Genomic DNA, 19,503 nt, shown 5'->3' on the forward strand with positions numbered 1-19,503 from the left:
TACTTATCCAATCTGAGTAAAGATAAAATATTAGAATTTCATTATTAAATACTCCTCTACTATGGCTCCACACCCATGATGCTGGCTGCAGGTCAGCACCATCACAGCAGGCTAGACTGACAGGCATGCAAAAAAAAAAAAAAAGTCCAATATTTAAAAAAAAAACCAAAAAGCAACCAACTTGATAAGTCCATCTTCCAGGTATATGTCTGCATAGAAGGAGTGGTCATCATTGATAACTCTTCCACCTTTAATGAGCAGTCGGTCACTCTGGGGGAAGAAAAAAAGGAAGAAATGTGGGTTTCTTGAAATAAATAAAAAATAAATAAACACAGTGACATCCTGATGGTACCAGATGGGCTGGAATGATATAGAAATCTATTAATACCAAAGAACTTACCCTATATAAAAATTCTATGCCATAGATTCAGGTGAGCAGAGAGTGGAGAGGAAAATCAGAGTTTAACCAAGTGTTTATTTCTGACTTTTGGAACATGAGGCTTTGTGGTCACCACTGCCTCTTTTCCTCAATGCAGAACTCACTGCACATGGAAACCCTCCAGATTTCACTGCATCCCCTTTTTACCACCACCTTATTGTCCAAAGCTCAAAGAAAAGAAAGAGAAAGCCCCAGGAATAAACTGCCCAAGCCTGGAATGGCCAAGCTGAGCTCACCTGGGATTCTTGGCAGCTCTGGAAGAGTAAATAGAGCTTAAAATGGGAAGGGACAAGGTCAGGAGAGGCTCCTGAGCTCTTTAATAAATCAACATCCACCCAGGTGCCCATGGGCCTCCTGTACTGCAGTTCCCCCATGAAAAAGAGCTCAAGGATCAAGGTTGCTGGAGCACTGCTCACAACCACCACCTCTTCCCATTTTTCTCTGTTCTAGTGGTTCCACTCTGGCCTCAGTTTTCCAGAAAGCAAATTTTTTCCCCCTGCATATTCCTGAGAACCAATATTTCAGCTCCCTCGTTGAAAAAAAAAAAATCACACTGGAATCACCAGCACTCCACAACCTACCCAGAGACAGGGAAAGCCTGGAGCTTGGGAAAAAACTTTTGCCAAGTGACTGAATGCTGGAAAACTCTAAAGCAGTCAAAACCTTCTTTTTCCATCCATGTATTTTAAAAAAAAGCCATTTCTTGTAAATTATTTCCTTGGCTCACTAAACAATAACTCAGAATCTCCACTTTTGTGCATGTTAAATGCTCCTCACTCCAGGCTCAACTCTTGGTTGAACTTTTGAGTCCCAAGTTCACAGTCTAGAAAACCACTGGAGAAGTTGCTATATTCCCTCATCTATAAAAGCAGGGCAAAGACACAGACCTCCTAAAACTGAACTGATTAAAAAAAAACAGCTCAGAGCTCGAGGTTTCCCTTCCACCAACCTTTCTTCAATGCATCTTCTCACTTATATATAGCAAATTTACTTGTATTTTGCAGGTTCAAAGCCTCTATAGCTTTCCATACCATTTCAGAAATGCTAAAAGGGGGGAAAACAGACATTTTCAGGGGAAAAATTCAGTTTAAATGCAATACCTGCCTAAAGAGGATGTATATAGAAGGCTTGAGGCTTTCTCCCTGTGCTGACGCAGCCAGAGGACCCTGATGGGGGGAACCAAGGCTCAGAACTATCATGAAGCATCTCCCCAGGATCCACCTCAGATGTTGGAAACTTCTCATTAAAGGATGGAGATGAATGCAAATCCTGGAATTTGTTCCCTGTTTCCTCCTGACCATTAATACTGAGATGACAAGAGGCAAGACAGGGGCAGGGAATGTTACCAGAACCATTCATTGCCTCTGTCACTGCTAATGAGTCCAAAATCTCCACACTCATCAAGATGATCTACATTTTTTTTTTTTTTTTTTTTACTTTTTTTAGAAGAGGAGAAGGTGAATAATACACAGCAAGAAATGGCCAGGAAAATAAACTAAAATAAAGTTTTAAAGACTTTATAAAGCAGACTAAAATAAAGCAGAAGCACAACCCCAGATTGCAGACATAAGGATTTCATAGTTTTTTATCTCCACATAAGTGACACAAGTAGGTATTAGAGTCATCTGAAACTGAAAAGGATATAAACACAGCTTCCAGGTGACACATGGAAGCACTCAATTACTTGAGTCATCCATGGAAATAAGCTTCACTTACAGTTTAGAGAGGATTACAATGTTTAGCTACAAAATCTCACCTTCTTCAAAATTTCAGAGCCTCTAAGAAATTCTGGTGCAGAAAAAAAAAAAAAAATCAACATTTTAATCCCCAGCTCCTTCATGCTCAGAAGAAAATAGAAACCCTGCAAAACTGTTCCCCAAAGGAGCAGATCCTGCACCTGAGCTGGCTTCTGGCTCAAGTTGCCCCCAGAAAGAAATAGGAAGCCATGGGAGATGATCCTGGGGAAACCCCACAGATTTTGATGCTCCATCCTTGCCCAGCTGTCACCAGGACGGGACAGATGTGGAAACATCTCCAACACCCCTTTCCATTCCAGCAAATCAGCAGATTCAGAAGGAAAAGGGTTTCCCTGGAACTTTTCCCAAGCAGCTCAAGCTCCCAGCCCATCCATAGGACACGTTCCAGATGGCTGGAAGCCAGGAGCAGCAGCAGAGTAACTTGACACAGACAGAACCCCAATAAACCAACTAAATGGGGTTTTAGTGCCACCTGGACACCTCAGCAGCACATTATGCCCAAGCAAAGAGTCCCACCCTGCTCCAGCCCAGGGGTGACTTCTCCTTACCCAAAAACCTGTAGGCACCTACCCGGATGGGAAAATGACTGGAAATGACTGGAAAAATGCTGGAAAAATGACACAGACACAGCAGACTGGGAGGGAGGCAGGGGTTAAAGTTGACAAGCAATTTCCTGGGATCATAGAAGCCTGGAAAAGACCTCTAAGGTCATTAAGTCCAACTTCAACCCCACCAGCCAACTAAACCATCTCCTCCAGTGCTGCATCCACATGGTTTTTGAACACCTCCAGGGATTGTGACTCCACCACCTCCCTGGGAAGCCTATTCCAATGCCTCTCCATAATGATTTTTTTCCTGGTAGCCAATCTGAGCTTCCCCTGGTGCAGCTTGGGTCTGTTTCCTCTCATTCCATCACTGGTTACCTGGGAGAAGAGACTAAACCCCACCTGACTCCAAGCTCCTGGCAGGAGGGGACAGCAATAATGTCCCCTCTCAGCCTCCCAATTCCTCCAGCCTTCTCCTCCCAACTCCATCAGCTCCATAACCCTTCTCTGGACAAATCCCAGCATCTCAATGTCCTTCTTGTAGTGAGGGGCCCCAAACTGGACACACAGCTCAAGGTCTGGCCTCACCAGCACCGAGTACCAGAGGACAACTCCTGTGGTACCTCCTTCCTCCTGCTGGCCACACATCTCCTGATGCAAGCCAGGATGCTGCTGGCCCTTTTGGCCACCTGGCCACACTTTGGCTCGTGTTCAACCAGCAGGCAACCCCAGGTCCTTCTCTCAAGCAGCTTTCCAGCCACTCTTCCCCAATGTACCATTGCCTGGAGCTTCTGCTCTGAGGTCCACACTCTTCATGGATACATCAGATGTATCTACATGGATATATCTTCCATACAAAACTCCTGGTGGGTTTTCATCCCCACCACCACCTCAGGATGAGTTTTGGGGACAGGCACAGCCCCAGCCTGAAGCCAAAAGGATGCTGCCCCCTGCCAAGGCCACCCAACGCCACTGGGTGCTCCTGCACTGGTTCAGGTGACAGCTCCTGGTGGCAGTGAAATCCTGGACAGAAATTTGGGCACAGAAAGGGGGGGGGTGAAGCAGGTCAACTTCCTCAGGTTGATGTCTCCCCATGGCAGGCAGACTGTTTGCAGCTTTCCTACCAAGTGCCACAAGTCCAGAAAAAAACAGGGACCCAAGTCCTCTCCTCCCTGAGCCGTGGTGAGGGCTGGAAGACACCCATGCTCTGCAGCACCCTGGGGAAAGCAGAGAGATGGGGTGGAAGGAGGAGTGACCTGAAGCTCATGAATTCATAGAATCATAGAATTTTCAGGGTTGGAAGGGACCTTTAAGCTCATTAAGTTCCAACCCCCCTGCATGGACAGGGACACCTCCCACCAGCCCAGGTTGCTCCAAGCCCCATCCAACCTGGACTTGGACACTTCCAGGGATGGGGCTTCCACCATCATACAACCCAGACCCCTATTTTCTCTTCCAAGTGGTAAAACCCCTCTGGGCAGGACACTTTTCTTTTTGCCAGGCTCTCAGATGTACCCTCAGCCACTTTCAGCTCCTCTGGCTATGCAGACACCAAGGTGGTTGTTACCCACTTCAGGATAAAAACTTCCTAAGGTGGCTAAAGGTGGCTGTCACCTTTATATTCAGCTCACAGATGTCCCAGTGACTGCTGGCTGCTCCAGACCAAGTTTTCAGGGCAGTGCCAGGCACCAGAGGCTGCCAGCACAGCTCCCTCGGCTGCAAGCCAAGGAAAACTGCTGGGACCCTCTCCTCCCCCCTGCCTGCCCAAGGCCAGACAGTGGGAAAACAGCTCACAAAACAGAGAAGGGGTATTATATTGAATACATAAACCCAGCAATTCAGTGGGTGCCAAGGAGGAGGAAAAAAAAAAAAAAAAAAAAAAAAAAAAAAAGACAAAGAAAAAACAAAACAAAACAAAACGACAAAAAAATAAATTAAAAACCCACAAAACTGCTCCCCCTCTGGCTTCTCCTGCTTAACCTGGCAGCAGAGCCACAGAGCTTGGTCTGTGACACAGTTTTCATGGCAGCAGGAGATGCCATGAGCTCAGCATCCTTTGCTGCAGGAGGAGGGGCTGTCTGCTCAGTGGCTTTTGCTCCCTTCCCAACTATTGTCTGCACGACAGTCCCAGCAACACAAAACATCTGTAAGGTGGACAACTTGTCCAAAGTGTCCATTTTGCTGGGTTTGGTTTGGTTGTTTGTTTTTTTTTATTTTAAATCAGCTTGGCTCATCCAGATTTTCAGAAGCTCCCAATGGATCTCAGGCCAGCTGGGCCCAGCAGCATCTGAACCAAGCCCCAAAATCTGCAGTGGGCTCTGCACAATTCCATGTGAAGTCAAATTCCTTTGCTTGGAAACCCAGGGTTATTTGTAAATACAATCCAAATGTTAAAGCAACTGCAAACACATTTAAAATTAACCTTGCCTCATTCACCCACTCCACTCGGAGCCAGAGGTATGAAAAAAATACTACATACAACAAAATTAAAATATGGGTTTTTTTGCACGTGGAGTTCACAATCTGCTTCTGGAGCAGCAAAAGAAAAAATAAAACTGCCATCTTCTGACACAAGAGTCACTAAATAAATGTGTCATTTCAAATCAGTGCAGTGTGCCAAAAGAAAATGCAGAAGTTACAGCAAACCACTCACTTCTCTTCAGGATTGATGCCCCTGGCACTGCACCTCCAGGCACCTTTCAGAGAAAGCCACACCTCTGTCAAACAAAATGGAGATTTGAAAAAAAAAAAAAAGGAACAAAAGAATGAAAGAATCTGCCATTCTCTGTTCTAACCATAGGAAAAGATTCAAAGAGATGGCATGAGCAGCTTCATCAAATAGCAGCATCTGCCCAGGCTCTTATATATTCTTATATATACTTACATACATTATATATTATATTATATATACTTATATATACTCTTATATATTATTATATTCTTATATATACTACTACATTCTTCCTTTTCTTCCATGAAAGCAATGCCTGTTACATCTCCAGCTCTAAATCAAATTAAGAATGTATTTTTATTAACAGTTTGCTTTATATTTTAGCTACAATGGACTTCATACAACACCCCCTGCACAAGGGTTTAAGTGCTACTTCATTCTTGGGTTTGGACTTTCACAATTGCTGCAATGCAGCCACTGCCAAGTGAAAAACTCCATGCAACACCCTTAGCCCCAGATTTTCCAGGTCTAAAGGAGGAGAAAACACCCAGCAGTGATTTCATCCTTTTGCTAATATTAAGGATTTATTAGAAGACACCATTGTCCTTACATCTCCAGGGCAAAAAAAGGGGTATATTCTCCAAAATCCAGATTAATCACTACCCCTGAAGATGACCAAGGATTTTATGCTAGAGAGCCACTTGAAAAGAGTTTAAATTCCAAATCCACCTGTATCCCCAGCTCTGCCTCTGGACGTGTGTGGCTTGCAAGGCATCAGATTAAAGGCAATGGACATAAGAAGGCATTAGGCTACATCACCACTCCTGCAGCCCAGGCATTCATCTTTCCTTTTTTAGCAGCTGAGAATCCCCTGTTGCTAAGGCTTTAAAAAGGTCACTGTGAGTTAGAAAAAGGCACAGAAAACCCCAATTTAAAGGGGTGGTTTGAAGGCCACAGGATGAAGTTTGTGCTCTCCTTGGTTACCCAAATCTCCAGGAGCAGGAGGGATGCTCCTCAGAGGCAAAAATCCCACTGGAAGGCAAAGGAGGGAGACACTGGGAGCTCCTCTGTGCTCCTGTGCATTCCTTCTTGCAGGGATACTTCCCATAAAATAAAAGAGATTTAAAAGATATTTATTTTGTAGATCTATCTGGCTGTTTATTGTTAGAGCTGGACAGACCTACAACCCAGCTAGGATGCAATACATTTAATTTACCTTGCTTTTAGCAAAATATTTACAAATTAGGAACATTTCTAAACCTAATGGCAAAAGAAGAAAGACATCCTTCCCAAGAGGAATGCCTGCTTAAAATCCTTTCATAAGGATCAAAGAGCTGTAAATGGGATTTCATGAAGTACTGCCTGCTTATAGAAGATCTGCTTTTAATCAGCACTATCCCTCCTTTTGATTTTCACATCTAGGTTACTCTCCCTGGGAAGTCATTTTTTTTAGCAGGGTGACCCCTGAACCAACTCAGGGAATTGCTTGTAAAATAAATGCACCCTTGGGGCAACATTTCCCATGGGAACTCCAGGGAAAATCCTGCTTTTAGGGTCCTTTCCTTAACAACTGCACTCCTGCACATGGCAATTCGTTTCATAGAATCATAGAATCATAGAATCCTAGAATCCTAGGGGTTGGAAGGGACCTCGAAAGATCATCTAGTCCAACCCCCCCTGCCAGAGCAGGGCCCCCTAGAGTACATCCCCTAGGAACGTGTCCAGGTGGGTTTTGAATGTCTCCAGTGAAGGAGACTCCACAACCCCCCTGGGCAGCCTGTTCCAGGGCTCTGTCACCCTTACAGTAAAAAAATTTTTTCTGATATTCAACTTGAACCTCCTATGCTCCAATTTACACCCATTACCCCTTGTCCTATCACTGGTCACCACTGAGAAAAGCCTAACTCCATCTCCCTGACACTCACCCCTTACATATTTGAAAACATTGATGAGGTCACCCCTCAGTCTCCTTTTCTCCAAACTAAAGAGCCCCAGCTCCCTCAGCCTTTCCTCATAAGGGAGATGTTCCACTCCCTTAATCATCTCAGTAGCTCTGCACTGGACTCTTTCAAGCCCTTCCCTGTCCTTCTTGAACTGAGGGGCCCAGAACTGGACACAATACTCCAGGTGTGGCCTCACCAATGCAGAATAGAGGGGGAGGAGAACCTCTCTTGACCTACTAACCACACCCTTTCTAATGCACCCCAGGATGCCATTGGCCTTCTTGGCCACAAGGGCACATTGCTGGCTCATGGGCATCTTCTTGTCTACCAGGACCCCCAGGTCTCTTTCACCTACACTGCTCTCCAGCAGCTCAGCCCCCAACCTATACTGGGACATCGTGTTGTTCTTCCCCAAATGCAAAACTCATAGGGATTATATTGATTGTGGCAACACTGTAACTTGGTCTGTAGCCAGCACACCATCCCTTCATCTTTATTCATTTAAAAGATATTATGTTCTTCTCTTTCCCCTTTGGAGACCTGGCTTCCCCTTCAGCTTGCAGCATCACTCCTTAACCACCCAGCCTAAAAGGGTTCCTCCTCCAGCTCCTAACTCCAGGGGGATTCCCCCCACCAGAAATGTCACCTTGGCTTTGCTTTTAGAAGGCAAGCACAGCAAACCTCCTCTTGATGACAATTTTCATGGGCAGCAGCCAGGGTTTCACCCAACCCCAGGCTGGAGGGGTTGAAGCCTCCTCCGTGTGTTGTTACACCCATCTCTTGGGTTACACACAGGTTACACCAGCCCCCAAATCTCAGCGAGGCATTCACAGGGAAGGTTCAACCCAGGAAAAAAAATAACAGCAACATACAGAAGGAAAAACCCCTTCTCTGACAGAGGTCATGGATGGAAGGGAAACAGAACAGCAGGAAATATTTTGTTGGTTTGTTTTTTTTTTTTTCCTTTTAGCGTGGTGTTAGCAATGGTAATTCATGACTGACTAAATGTGGTGGATGGAGGTGCATATTGCTTGCACTTGAGTATTTTTTGGCTGTCTTATTGGCTCATTTAATCTGATTTTCCTGAAAGTCACAGCCAGTTGCTTCACTTGCTGCTCCACCTCCCGTGGGATCAGCACCGATCCATGAACAAACCTTCCACAGCTCTGAGCACTGTGACCTCCACGTGCAAGGGTGATGATCAGCTTTACTTAAGAGAGATTTTACACAAGAGACTTTGCAGAAATCAGTGGGGTCACTCATGATTTGGTAAGAACCTAAACAAGAGCTGAGGGCTTTAAACCTCACCGGGATGCGCTAGGGATCAAAACTTCATCCTGGGACAAGGGCATCAAGTGACAAGCAAAAAGTTATCCCAATGCATCTCAAAAGTTATCCCAATGCCACCACCTTGCAAAATTAGACACCTACAAATATATTATTTTGCTGCTCATCTCTGTTCCATGCCTCTCATCCACACAGCAGCAGCAGCAAAAAAAAAAAAAATGATCCCACCTAAATGTCAGTGTCTGCCAAGTGGGCTTCCCTGGCTCCTGCTCCCCCAAAAGGAAATAAAGCTTCTCCCTTTTTCCTCATGTACAAACTTGCTGATGAAAGAAGTGGCAGCAAAGCAGAAAAGAGATGCTGACCTCCTGCCAGGAAAGTGGTGCCTTGCCAGTGGTTGCTCTCAGAATTTCGAGGCAGGAGATTGAGACTTGCTGAACCTCACTGCATCAGATGCCTTCCCCATCAGACACAGCCTCCTTCTTCTTCCCAAACCTGCCTGCTTGCCTGTTCTGGCACCAGTTATGACACTGCAAACCCTGATGTCCTGGCTGACAAACTTGCTGTGGGCATTAAAGGAATCACTGCCCCCAAAGCTGCTTTCTGTCCCTCTGACAAAGGTTTCAGTCTCCAGAGGGATGGCCCCAGAAGGACCTACTTTGAATATTAATTTAAGAAATCAAGGGGAAGTGGCTTTAAACACCACGGCCACTTTTTCTCCTGTGGAAAAAGGAAAAAGTTTATCACAGGAACAGTGCTTGGAAGTCCAGCAACTTCTACTGAAGCAGCTGAAGCATCTCCAGAGCTGCTGAGTCCAGTGAAATATTGTGGAGTCACAAATGTTCATTGACAGAAAAGTAAACTAAGCCCACTGAACTGTTCAGATGGAAAAATGTGAATTTGAGCATTAAGCAAAAATTCAAGAGTAAGAAGGGATCCAGAAGTCACTCAGCATTGGTGGGAAAATGGAGTTTTCAAGCAGGACAAAAAGTGTTCTTTAAATCAGCCTAAATCTTGCACCAAGAGTAGAAGCAGAGACCCTGTTCCCATCCTCAGCACTCAGCAGTCTTTTCAAACCCTTTTGACAAGCCACACACAAATCTGTGTTTGGCTTCATGTTATTAAACAAAGGTGGGTGAAAAAAAAAAAAAAAAAAAAAAAAGCATGGCCAAGGAGACACAGAACAGATCCCCAGCTAGACAAGGGCTTCGGTTCCCCATTCCATGTCCTCACCACAATTTGCTTTTGTAGGATATGTCACCCCTGGTGAACTGGCTGCTGGCTGGCAGCTCCTGCACTGTCTTACACCAGAACACCTGATGCTACATCAGCATTTGGCTCAGGCCAAGCAGAAAGTTTCCCCTCTTGAGCCTCTGCAAACCAAACTCACACAGAAGTCTGAGCAAATGCACTTTTTCTCCAAATATTCTGACGTGTCCAAGTCAATCCTACTTATTCCTCAGCTTGCTCCACATCAAGCAACTCAAAAGGCTACACCTAAACTTATTCTCACTCCTCTGAATACCTACTCTTCCAGCCTCTCTCCATTTTTCTGCAGCTGCTTCTTTTTCTCATCTTGTGCCAGCTCTTCTCTTTCCTTGCCCTGCTCAATCCTGCCTCTGTCACACCACAGGTTTTGAGCTCTGCTTCCTCATCCTTCCAGCCTGCCAGCTCAGGACCAGCACCTCCTTCCCCCATTCATATGCCAAGACTTGGACCATTTCCAGGCATATTATTGCTTTTTCTAAGATATTTGGTTGGATGGGGGCTTGGAGCAACCTGACCTAGTGGGAAACCTGCCCATTCAGGAGGGTCGGAACCAGATGATTTTTAAGCTCCGTTTCTAACCCAAAGCAGTCTGTGATTCTGTGATGTTTGGGCACCATTTGCCTTTCCCATGTCCCTCCTTGCAGATTGGTGACTGGCAACCCTCCCTTCTCTCTCTGGAGTTGTCTTCACACCTCCTCCTCCTCACTGAGCTCACACTGATGATGTTTCAATGGCTGCAATCACTGCTGGAACAAACACACCCTGGAGCAGATGTGCCACAAAAAAAAAAAATTTAAAATATGCTCTTTATATGCTGTAATTTTCAGTTCATCTGGGCTGAGGCCTGGCTAGAAAAGTGCAAGCAAAAAAAAAAAAAAGAAAAACAAAAAAAGGCAAGCCAAAATAATTTGTAAAAGACTTTTCAGTGCCATCATCCCCAGTCCTACGCTGCACAAGAGGAAAGCACAAGGGAGAAGCAGTGGGTTGGATGTTGCCTGCAAAATCTGGTCTGCAGGAGAGCCCACCTGCTAAAAATTGCCAGCTCAGGCAGAAAACCACCTGAGCAATGGATGTGGTGGCTGACAGCACTGCCCAGCCTGAGAAATCTGCTCCTGCAGATGTGTTCCTGGCCACCTTTGCATCGTGCACCCCCTGCTCCATCCCCAGCATCTCCTGAACCAGGGGGTGAAACCTCCTCCCACACACACCAAGGGCTTCCAAGCAGTGCAGAGGACGTGAGCAAACTGCAGACACTCTGTGGTTCAGTGCTTGCTCTATTTTCCATCACCCAGCAGCTGGTCTGGTGCTTCAAAAGGGGCTCAGTTTCTCCAGGCTGAATCAGGCAGGGCTGGTGCTCAGCTAACAACAAGTCTGGCTGCTGCTTGGGATGGCCAAAAGGCAGCAGGAGAGGCACAAATGGAATAAGCTCCAAGAAGTGTGAATTGTCAGGGGCTGAAATAAGGAAAGGAAAAGGGAAAAGGGAAGAGGAAGAAGGAAAAAGGAAGAAGGAAAAAGGAAAAGGGGAAAAGGGAAAAGGGAAAAGGGAAAAGGAGAAGGGAAAGGGAAAAGGGGAAAGGAGAAAGGGGAAAGGGGAAAGGGGAAAGGGGAAAGGGGAAAGGGGAAAGGGGAAAAGGGGAGAGGGGGAAGGGGAAAGGGGAAAGGGGAAGGGGAAAATGGGAAAGCGGGAAGGGGGAAGGGGGAAGGGGGAAGGGGAAAGGGGAAAGGGGAAAGGGGAAAGGGGGAAGGGGAAAGGGGGAAGGGGGAAGGGGGAAGGGGGAAGGAGAAAGGGGAAAGGGGAAAGGGGAAAGGGGAAAGGGGAAAGGGGGAAGGGGGAAGGGGGAAGGGGAAAGGAGGAAGGACAAAAGGAGAAAGGAGAAAGGAGAAAGGAGGAAGGAGGAAGGAGGAAGGAGAAAGGAGAAAGGGGAAAGGGGAAAGGGGAAAGGAAAAGGAAAAGGAAAAGGGAAAAAGAAAAAAGAAAAAAGGAAAGAGGAAAAAGGAAAGAGGAAAATGAAAAAAGAAAAAAAAGAAAATAAAAAGAAAAAAAATCAGGTGCAGATTTGGAAAGTAAGAGGAAGGAGATGCTGGATGCCTACTGCATCCAGGCAAGGAGACCAATCTGCAACACAGGATCTCTGCCATTCTAGATACTTCCAGGAGAAACGGGAAAGAGGCAGGGATAAAGCAGCCTGGAGGAGAAGGGGTGCAGCAGGTATCAGTCAGGCACCTCTGATATTCCTGAAGGGGTCAGGAGATGAAGCATGGGACAACCAGAGCACGAGGAGGCAGCTGTGCCCACGTGTCCCAAAAGGGGAAAACAGATACCCCAAGAGAGGTTCCTGAAGCCCCACTGATCAGAGCTGGATCTACCTCTTCCTTAATTCCTGATGCTGAAGATGTGGCCAGCAGGTCCAGGGAAGGGATTCTGCCCCTGTGCTCAGCCCTGGGGAGGCCACAGCTTGAGTCCTGTGTCCAGTTCTGGGCCCCTCAGCTCAGGAAGGAGATTGAGGTGCTGGAGCAGGTCCAGAGAAGAGCAAGGAGGCTGGGAAGGGATCCAGCACAAGTCCTGTGAGGAAGGGCTGAGGGAGCTGGGGGTGTTGAGGCTGGAGAAGAGGAGGCTCAGGGGAGACCTCATCACTCTCTCCAACTCCCTGAAAGGAGGTCGGAGCCAGGGGGAGGTTGGGCTCTTTTCCCAGGCAACTCTCAGCAAGACAAGAGGGCACAAGAGGTCTCAAGTTGTGCCAGGGGAGGTTTAGGTTGGACATTAGAAAGAATTTCTTTCCAGAGAGGGTGATCAGACACTGGAATGGGCTGCCCAGGGAAGGGGTGGATTCTCCATCCCTGGAGCTATTGCAAAAGAGCCTGGATGTGGCACTCAGTGCCATGGGCTGGGAACTGCAGCGGGAGTGGATCAAGGGTTGGACTTGATGAGCTCTGAGGTCCCTTCCAACCCAGCCCATTCTAGGATTCTATGATTCTATGTGACCCCAGAGGGAGGTTTTGGGCAAGCACTGAGCACTGAGTGCTCACCTCTTAGGGAGGTGGGGTTGGCCTCTTCTCCCATATCACTGGTGATGGGATGAGAGGAAAACAGACCCAAGTTGCATCAGGGGATGCAACTTGGATATTAGGAAATTAGGATATTAGGATATTAGGAATAAAAGTATTAGGAATATTAGGATATTAGGAAAATATATTAGGATATTAGGAAATAAAATTGTTACAGAAAGTCAGGCACTGGACCAGGCTGGTAGTGGAGTCACCATTCATGGAGGTGCTAAAAAAAAAATGTATCAACGTGGCACTTGAGGACATAATAGCTGGTGGTGTTGGGTTTATGGTTGGACTTGATGATCTCAGAGGTCTTTTCCAACCTTCCTGATTCTCTGGGTGCTGTGGCAGGGTGCTGGGTGCTGCCCTCCTTGTGTGCTCTTGGCCCCAAGCTTGGCAGAGGAAAATCCACAGCAGTGTCAGCACATAGGATGCTGCCAAAAATGAATTTTTCCCATGAACCCAGGAGCTGGTGCAGCTCAAAAGAGCAGGTAAGAGAGAGAAAATGACATTTTTGTATTATTTCATGCTCACTGCTGTTGTTGCACAGCTTCACAGAGCTATCACACTTCCTCAGAGCCCAGAATTCAAAGTAATTCCTTAGTGGAAAGATGAAATGTTGAATTTAGCATCCTGAAAGAGGCTTGCAGCCTACCAGCACCTGGAGGGACTTTTTACAAGAGAATGGAGTGACAGGAGCAGCAAGAATGTGTTTAAACTGGAAAAGTAGGTTTAGAGTAAGTATTAGGAAGAAATTCTTTACTGTAAGGGTGGTAAGACACTAGAAGAGGTTGCCCAGGGAGGTGGTGGATGGAAACATTTAAATCCAGGTTGGATGGGGCTTGGAGCAACCAATGTATAAAGTATAACAGAGTGTCTGATTTGTTTTTGCTGAAGAAGGGCCAGAACTGTTAAACATGAGAATAAAAAAAATAAATAACATTTAAAAGTCCAAGCCTGCTGCCTGCCAACTTCCCTGATGTTAATTTATGCCTTTGATTTGGCCACAAAACTCAACACTGGCATTAATGAATATTCATTTGAAGAAGCTTCAGCACATCCAAGAGAGCAGGCTGAGGTTTGGGCTTTCTTTTCCCCAGTAATCCTCTGGAAATTGGTGAGAAGTGAAGAAATTAAAAGGAACTGTTGATTCCAAGGCAAACAGCCCCTGGATTCTCCCAGTTTCTCCTTTCTCTCCCAACTGGAGAGCAAACTGTGGGCTGGGAACCTGTTAAAATCCCAGCTGCAAACCAGGGTCAAGCCATACACAAAGCACCTGACCCTGAACCCCACCCTCACCCAGGGGCACCCAGAGCCTCCCCCACTCCAGAGGTACCCAGAAAAATCACACCATGCACAGAGGAACCACCACCCAAAAAGCCACTGCATCACCCAGGCTGATCTCTGGCCATCAGGCATGGAAAAGCAGCACTTTGGGATGATAAAACCCTGCTTTGGGAAAGAGGCTGTTCCCCCTCCTAACGATATATTTTGGCTAAAGGGTTATTATTAATTTTTTTAGTAAGAGGAAAACCTCGAGGCAGTAAAAAGCCTCGTAATGCTGGCTCAAATAATTCCTTTTTTCACCATCAGGTTTTGCTGAGGAAGCCACCACACCCACCTGGCAGCCCACCCTACAGCTCCTGAACCTTCTCTTCCCAGTGCCAGCTTTTCTGGGAAAGCTTCACCAACCCAAACCTCTTGGAGCTCACCCCAATTCCCCTCTCAGCAATTCCCCAGGTGCCCCAAGCAGCCATGACCCCATCACCCATCCATCTGCCCCTCAGGATGGATTGAATAATAAGAGGAATAATTAATTCCCTAGGCACCCACCAGCCTGCAGACCAACACTGGCTCTTCTGGGGGAAAACCTCTGCGTGCCCAAACCCAGAATATTTCTCCTGAAGCCCAGATCCCCACCAGCTCTATTTTTTTTTTTTTTTTATTTTATTCCCAGCCCTGTCCACCCGGTGCACCTAAGGGAAGGAATACCCCGAATCAAAGCACCCAAATCCTTTCTTTCTGGCACAGAAATCATGCCCTATTGTAGTCTTGCTCGGGGATAAAAGCATCCAGGAGGAGACAGGCACAGCTCGGCAGAGGATGGTTATGATTAACCCTTTGACTCCTGATCCCCAGCCCTGCCTGATGCATTAATTCCGTGCAGAGGTGTCCGTGCTTGGCATCATGGCGCTCTCCGCTTTTTTTTTTCCCTTTTTTTTTTTTTTTTTCCACGTTTCCCCACCTCCCAAACATTTCCCCACCTCCCAAACCTTCCCTGACCCACCGGCCCCTATCCCCACCGGGGTGGGATGGGGTGGGGGGGAAAGGATACGCTACCGGGGAGGGGGGCGATGGGGAGGATGGGGGACACACACACACACACGTTGTGCTGCAGTTCGTCCCCTCCCTCTTTTGTTCTGCTGAGCCCGGCGGACGAGCATCCCCCGGGCCCTGCTCCTCGGGAGGGCGGCACCGTCGCCCCCCGACCCCACCCCGACCCCCACCCACCCCAAGGCCCCGGGGAAGGGGATGGAAAGGGGAGGGACGGGGGGGGCACACACAAGGTCCCCTCCTCGCCCAGCTCCGGGGCTGGGGGAGAGAGCGCGTAGGGCTGAGAGGAGAGCGACGAAAGGGGGAAAAATAATAATAATTTAAAAATATATTTTAAATCACAAAAATATTAATATATGTATATATATATATATATAATAAATAAATAAAATCACTCCCATCCTAGCCCTCCAGCAGGAAGAGGAGGGGGATACCGGCACCCGCACCCACCCAGCCCCAAGGAACCGCGGTCTCTCCGCCGCCATCCGCGGGGCACTGCGCGGCCGCTGCGCTCCCGCCTCCCTCCCTCCCTTCCCCGCCCCGCTAACAAAGGATCCAGGGCATCTCCTTACCGTGATGTGGGGGATGCTCTTCTTGCCCTGGTACGACATGTTGGCTCTCGCTACCGCCGGGGCGCGCCTCACACAGCCCCGAGCCCGACGGAAAAATCGCGGTGGGAATCAGAGGAATAAATTAATTCAAAGCCCGGTCGGGTGATGGGGTGGGGCTGGGGTGACCCGGTAGAGCTGTGTAATGGAGGCAAAGTTTCCTTGCCCAGACGGCAACGGGGAGCCAGGCAAAGCCGACACCTTTTTTTTTTTTTTTTTTCCCAATAAAACAGGGACGCAGCTCCCCGATGAAAAGAGGGGGGGGGGGGAGGGAGGGAGGGATAGAGGGGGGGGTTCGGCGAGCGCTGCCTCTCCCGGCGGCAGCAGCGCCCTCCCGGCTGCAGGTCGGAGCAGGATTCGCTCAGCTCAACCCAGGAAGCGTTTCCTTTCCTCCTGTCCCCCCACCCCTTTACCCCCTCGGCCCCCCTTCCCTGCCCATCAATCCAGCAGCCGGAGCCTCCCTCCCTCCCTCCCGCACCGGCAAACGCCGCCTCCCCAGCTCCGCCACCGCCCCGCTCGCAAACCCGAGGGCATCGGTGGGGTCCCACCCGTGGGGTGGGTTCTGCAGGGGGGGGGACAGGGGAGAGGAAGCCCCCGGCTGTGGGTTCTACTGGGTAGCACATGAAAATGGTACTGCCTGCTCTGTCCCCATGGCACTGAACCCCATGGCACTGTCCCCATGGCACTGTCCCCATGGAACTGACCCCATGGAACTGACCCCCGTGGCTCTACCCTTCTCTGTTCCCAGCGATGCCTCTGTCCCCAGCTGCCCTGCTTTCCTTGTGATTTTCCCAGTGCCACTCCCTGCCCTGTCCCCATGGATGCTGGCACAGCTCTAGCACAAGCAGGCCAGGCCAGGTAGATGCTACCACAGCAGCAGCTGGTAAGGAAAAAAAATAATAATATTAATAATAATTATCATTTATAATAATAATAATAATTATTATTATTAAGAGGTGGCTGATGAAAAAAGCCTTTCCATCTTTTCTGCCTGCACCCACCCAAAGGCTCCGTGCACAGCTGCAGGAAGGGCAGAAGGCACTGCAAAGCTGCACCCAAGTTAATCCCCCACCCCCAACGACGACCATCAGAGGCTCTCAGCACCCACCCACCCATGATACAGACACAGACACAAGGTATTTCCCACCCAGGCTGCATCCCTGGCACATCTTCCCCCCCAAATCACCACACAGAGCTTGCAAAATGCTGCTGTACAAGGGGTCAAGCACGGGGCTGTTATCTCCACTGCACCTTCCTAAGCCAGTCACCAAATCTTGCTTATTTTACCCTCAAGCTTCTCCTCAGCCTTCATCCAGAGCTGGACAACTTTGGAAGCCCAGTGGGATCCGAGGAGGAGGTAGCATGGAATGTGCTCACTATCCCAAATCCCAGCCTGAACGAAGAAGCAGGGAAAATGGGCCAGAGGCACCAGAGATGTCCCAGAAGATGGGAAATGTCCAAGGGATGCCACGGCCTCCTGGGGCCTTGATGGAAAAGACAAGCAGGAGGTCATGGCATCCCCTGAAGAGGGGGTTCAGGGGAGTGGGGGGGAAGCAAGGACTGCACTGCAGCTGGCAGCATCCTAAGGCACCCCCGAGGTCACTGCAGTGAAGTGCCACCACCTAGGGTGCAATGTCCCAACAAACCTTCCCTGCTCACTCCATTGTCCCAGTGGGCACCCCCCAGGCTGCGTGGGAGGCTTTGTGGCACCTGCACCCACCCCTTTGGACCAGAGAGGACCAGCACCCCATTCCTACTCAAATCAAAGAGGAGGAAGAGTGGGAAAACTCTTCAGTTGAACCTAAGGAAGGAGCAGAGCATGGAGGGGCCACACTGTCCCCAGGCTGGGTGCTAAGGTAGGAAGCTTCACCTCTGCAGGGACACGACTGCGAGGCCGATTTTTTGAGGGGAAATCAATGACAGGAGCAGTTCTGCGAACCCAGGAGGTGCAGAACCCCCCCCCGGGCAAAGGTTTCAGCAGATGCTCCCGCGCTCCCTGCCGGGGAGACAATGAAGGAGCACGGGGAGGGATGGGGCAGAGCCGGGGCAGTGCCGGGGGCTGTGCCCGGGACAAGATGGGAAGGAGTTTTCCCGACCAGCCCACAAGTACAACGGGGGCTGCTTTGTTCCCAGGGGGGCTGCAGCGAGGCTCCGGGGGGATGGGGAAGAGGGGAGAGGGCCCGGCTGCCTTCCAGCCCACCCGGCAACGTTTTACCCGGCAAGGATGGGAAAACGGGAGCAAACCATCCCCTTACAAAGGAACCCGGTTTTTGGGGTGGCCCCCATCACCACCGCCACCACTCCACCCGCAATAAGTGAGTTTCGGGCACAGCCGCGCTCTTCTTCCAGCATCACCGGGAAGGGACGGGAGGGGTCCCTGACTCCCCGAGCTTCCGTCACTAAACTCCCCCCCTCCCAGGCAGCCCCCGGGCCCCCGCACCGGCGAGCGGGGCTCTGCGGCAGGGTTCTGCTCAGCCCGCTACGGCTCAGCCCAGCGCGGTTCCGATCGGCATGGTAGGGTTCGGTTGGCCCGGCGAGCCGAGGAGAGGGAGGAGGGGGCGGTGGCTCCCACCCCCCAGCCCTGATCCCCGCTCACCTGCCCATTGTCCTGGCCCTGCAGCAGCTCTTTCCCCATCGGGTACCGGATCTCCACGCCCGGGGTCTTGTCCTCCCGATCTCCCGGGGAGCTGATGACGGAACCGGAGACCTCGCTGATGTCGCTGGCCGTCTCGCTGTAATTGTCCCCTCCGTCCAGCATGTCGTGCCGGCTGCCGCTCCGAGGGGTCCGGGACCCCTTTTTCCCTACGCTGTAAGCGTCGAAATCGATGGTTTTGTTCTCGTAGGCCCCTTCCACCGAGGCGAACATCCCCCCGTATTTCTGCCGCGGTGTCTGGGCTGTCGTACCCGGCCTAGCTAGGTACACGGGCAGGTCATCTTCTTTATTCCAGTTCCTCTTTCTCTCGGCCATTCTCGCTGTCCGGATTTCTCCCACCCTCTCTCTGTCTCTCTCTTTTTTTTTTTCCGCCTCCCACTTCTCCGCACCTTCTCCTACCGGGATAGGCTGCTGGTGACCATAAAAATGAATGGATGGAGATGCAGCAGCGGCGGAGCTGGGGTTGGCTGGTGGGATCTTTCCTTTAGGGAGATGCAAACGTTAACCTCCCTCCCTCCCTCCCTCCACCCACCCCCCCCACCCCCCCCCCCCAAACCCACCCACCCGCCGCCCCTTGCTTCTTCTCCCCCCGGAAAGAAAAATAAAAAAAATAAAAATAAAATAAAAACAGAGGAAGGAAGAAAGAAATCCAAGCGCAATTTAAAAATAGCCGTTAGTAAAGAGCACGTGAAAATAAAGTACAAAGAGCGGAGAGGAGAGGGGGGCAGAGGCAGGTGATTGGAAAGCCCTTGACGAATAGGAAGAGCAGCAGCAATTCCCAGAGCAAGGACCGCAGTGCACAGGCTCTCCCGGTGGAAAGAATGATCCAGGGGGGAGGGAGGGAGAGAGAGAGGGAGGGAGGAAAGGAAGGAGGGGGACGGGAGGCAAGGGGGAGGAGGAAGAGGAGGTGTGTGGGGGAGAGGCTTCTTTGCACCGCCGGTATAAACAGGGG

General features: G+C 49.3%; 1 protein-coding gene across 3 annotated transcripts in view; it reads right to left on the reverse strand.

Moving 5' to 3' along the window:
• CRMP1 (collapsin response mediator protein 1) overlaps positions 1 to 19,070 on the reverse strand; it is a 55,547-nt gene extending 36,477 nt beyond the window's left edge. The window contains exons 1-3 of one of the 3 annotated variants that reach the window (XM_071743983.1): positions 18,803 to 18,887; positions 18,495 to 18,705; positions 182 to 270 (exon numbers count right to left, since the gene is read on the reverse strand). In XM_071743983.1, the coding sequence (XP_071600084.1) occupies positions 182 to 270; positions 18,495 to 18,656 (251 nt within the window). In that variant the 5' untranslated portion in view covers positions 18,657 to 18,705; positions 18,803 to 18,887. Of the gene's footprint in view, positions 1 to 181; positions 271 to 15,862; positions 16,314 to 18,494 lie in introns of those variants that run through there. The other 2 variants (XM_071743982.1, XM_071743984.1) reach the window with 2 other exon arrangements.
• Between the last annotated feature and the right edge of the window lie 433 nt (positions 19,071 to 19,503).

The sequence above is a fragment of the Heliangelus exortis genome, chromosome 4, assembly GCF_036169615.1.
Source record: "Heliangelus exortis chromosome 4, bHelExo1.hap1, whole genome shotgun sequence".
NCBI lineage: Eukaryota > Metazoa > Chordata > Aves > Apodiformes > Trochilidae > Heliangelus > Heliangelus exortis.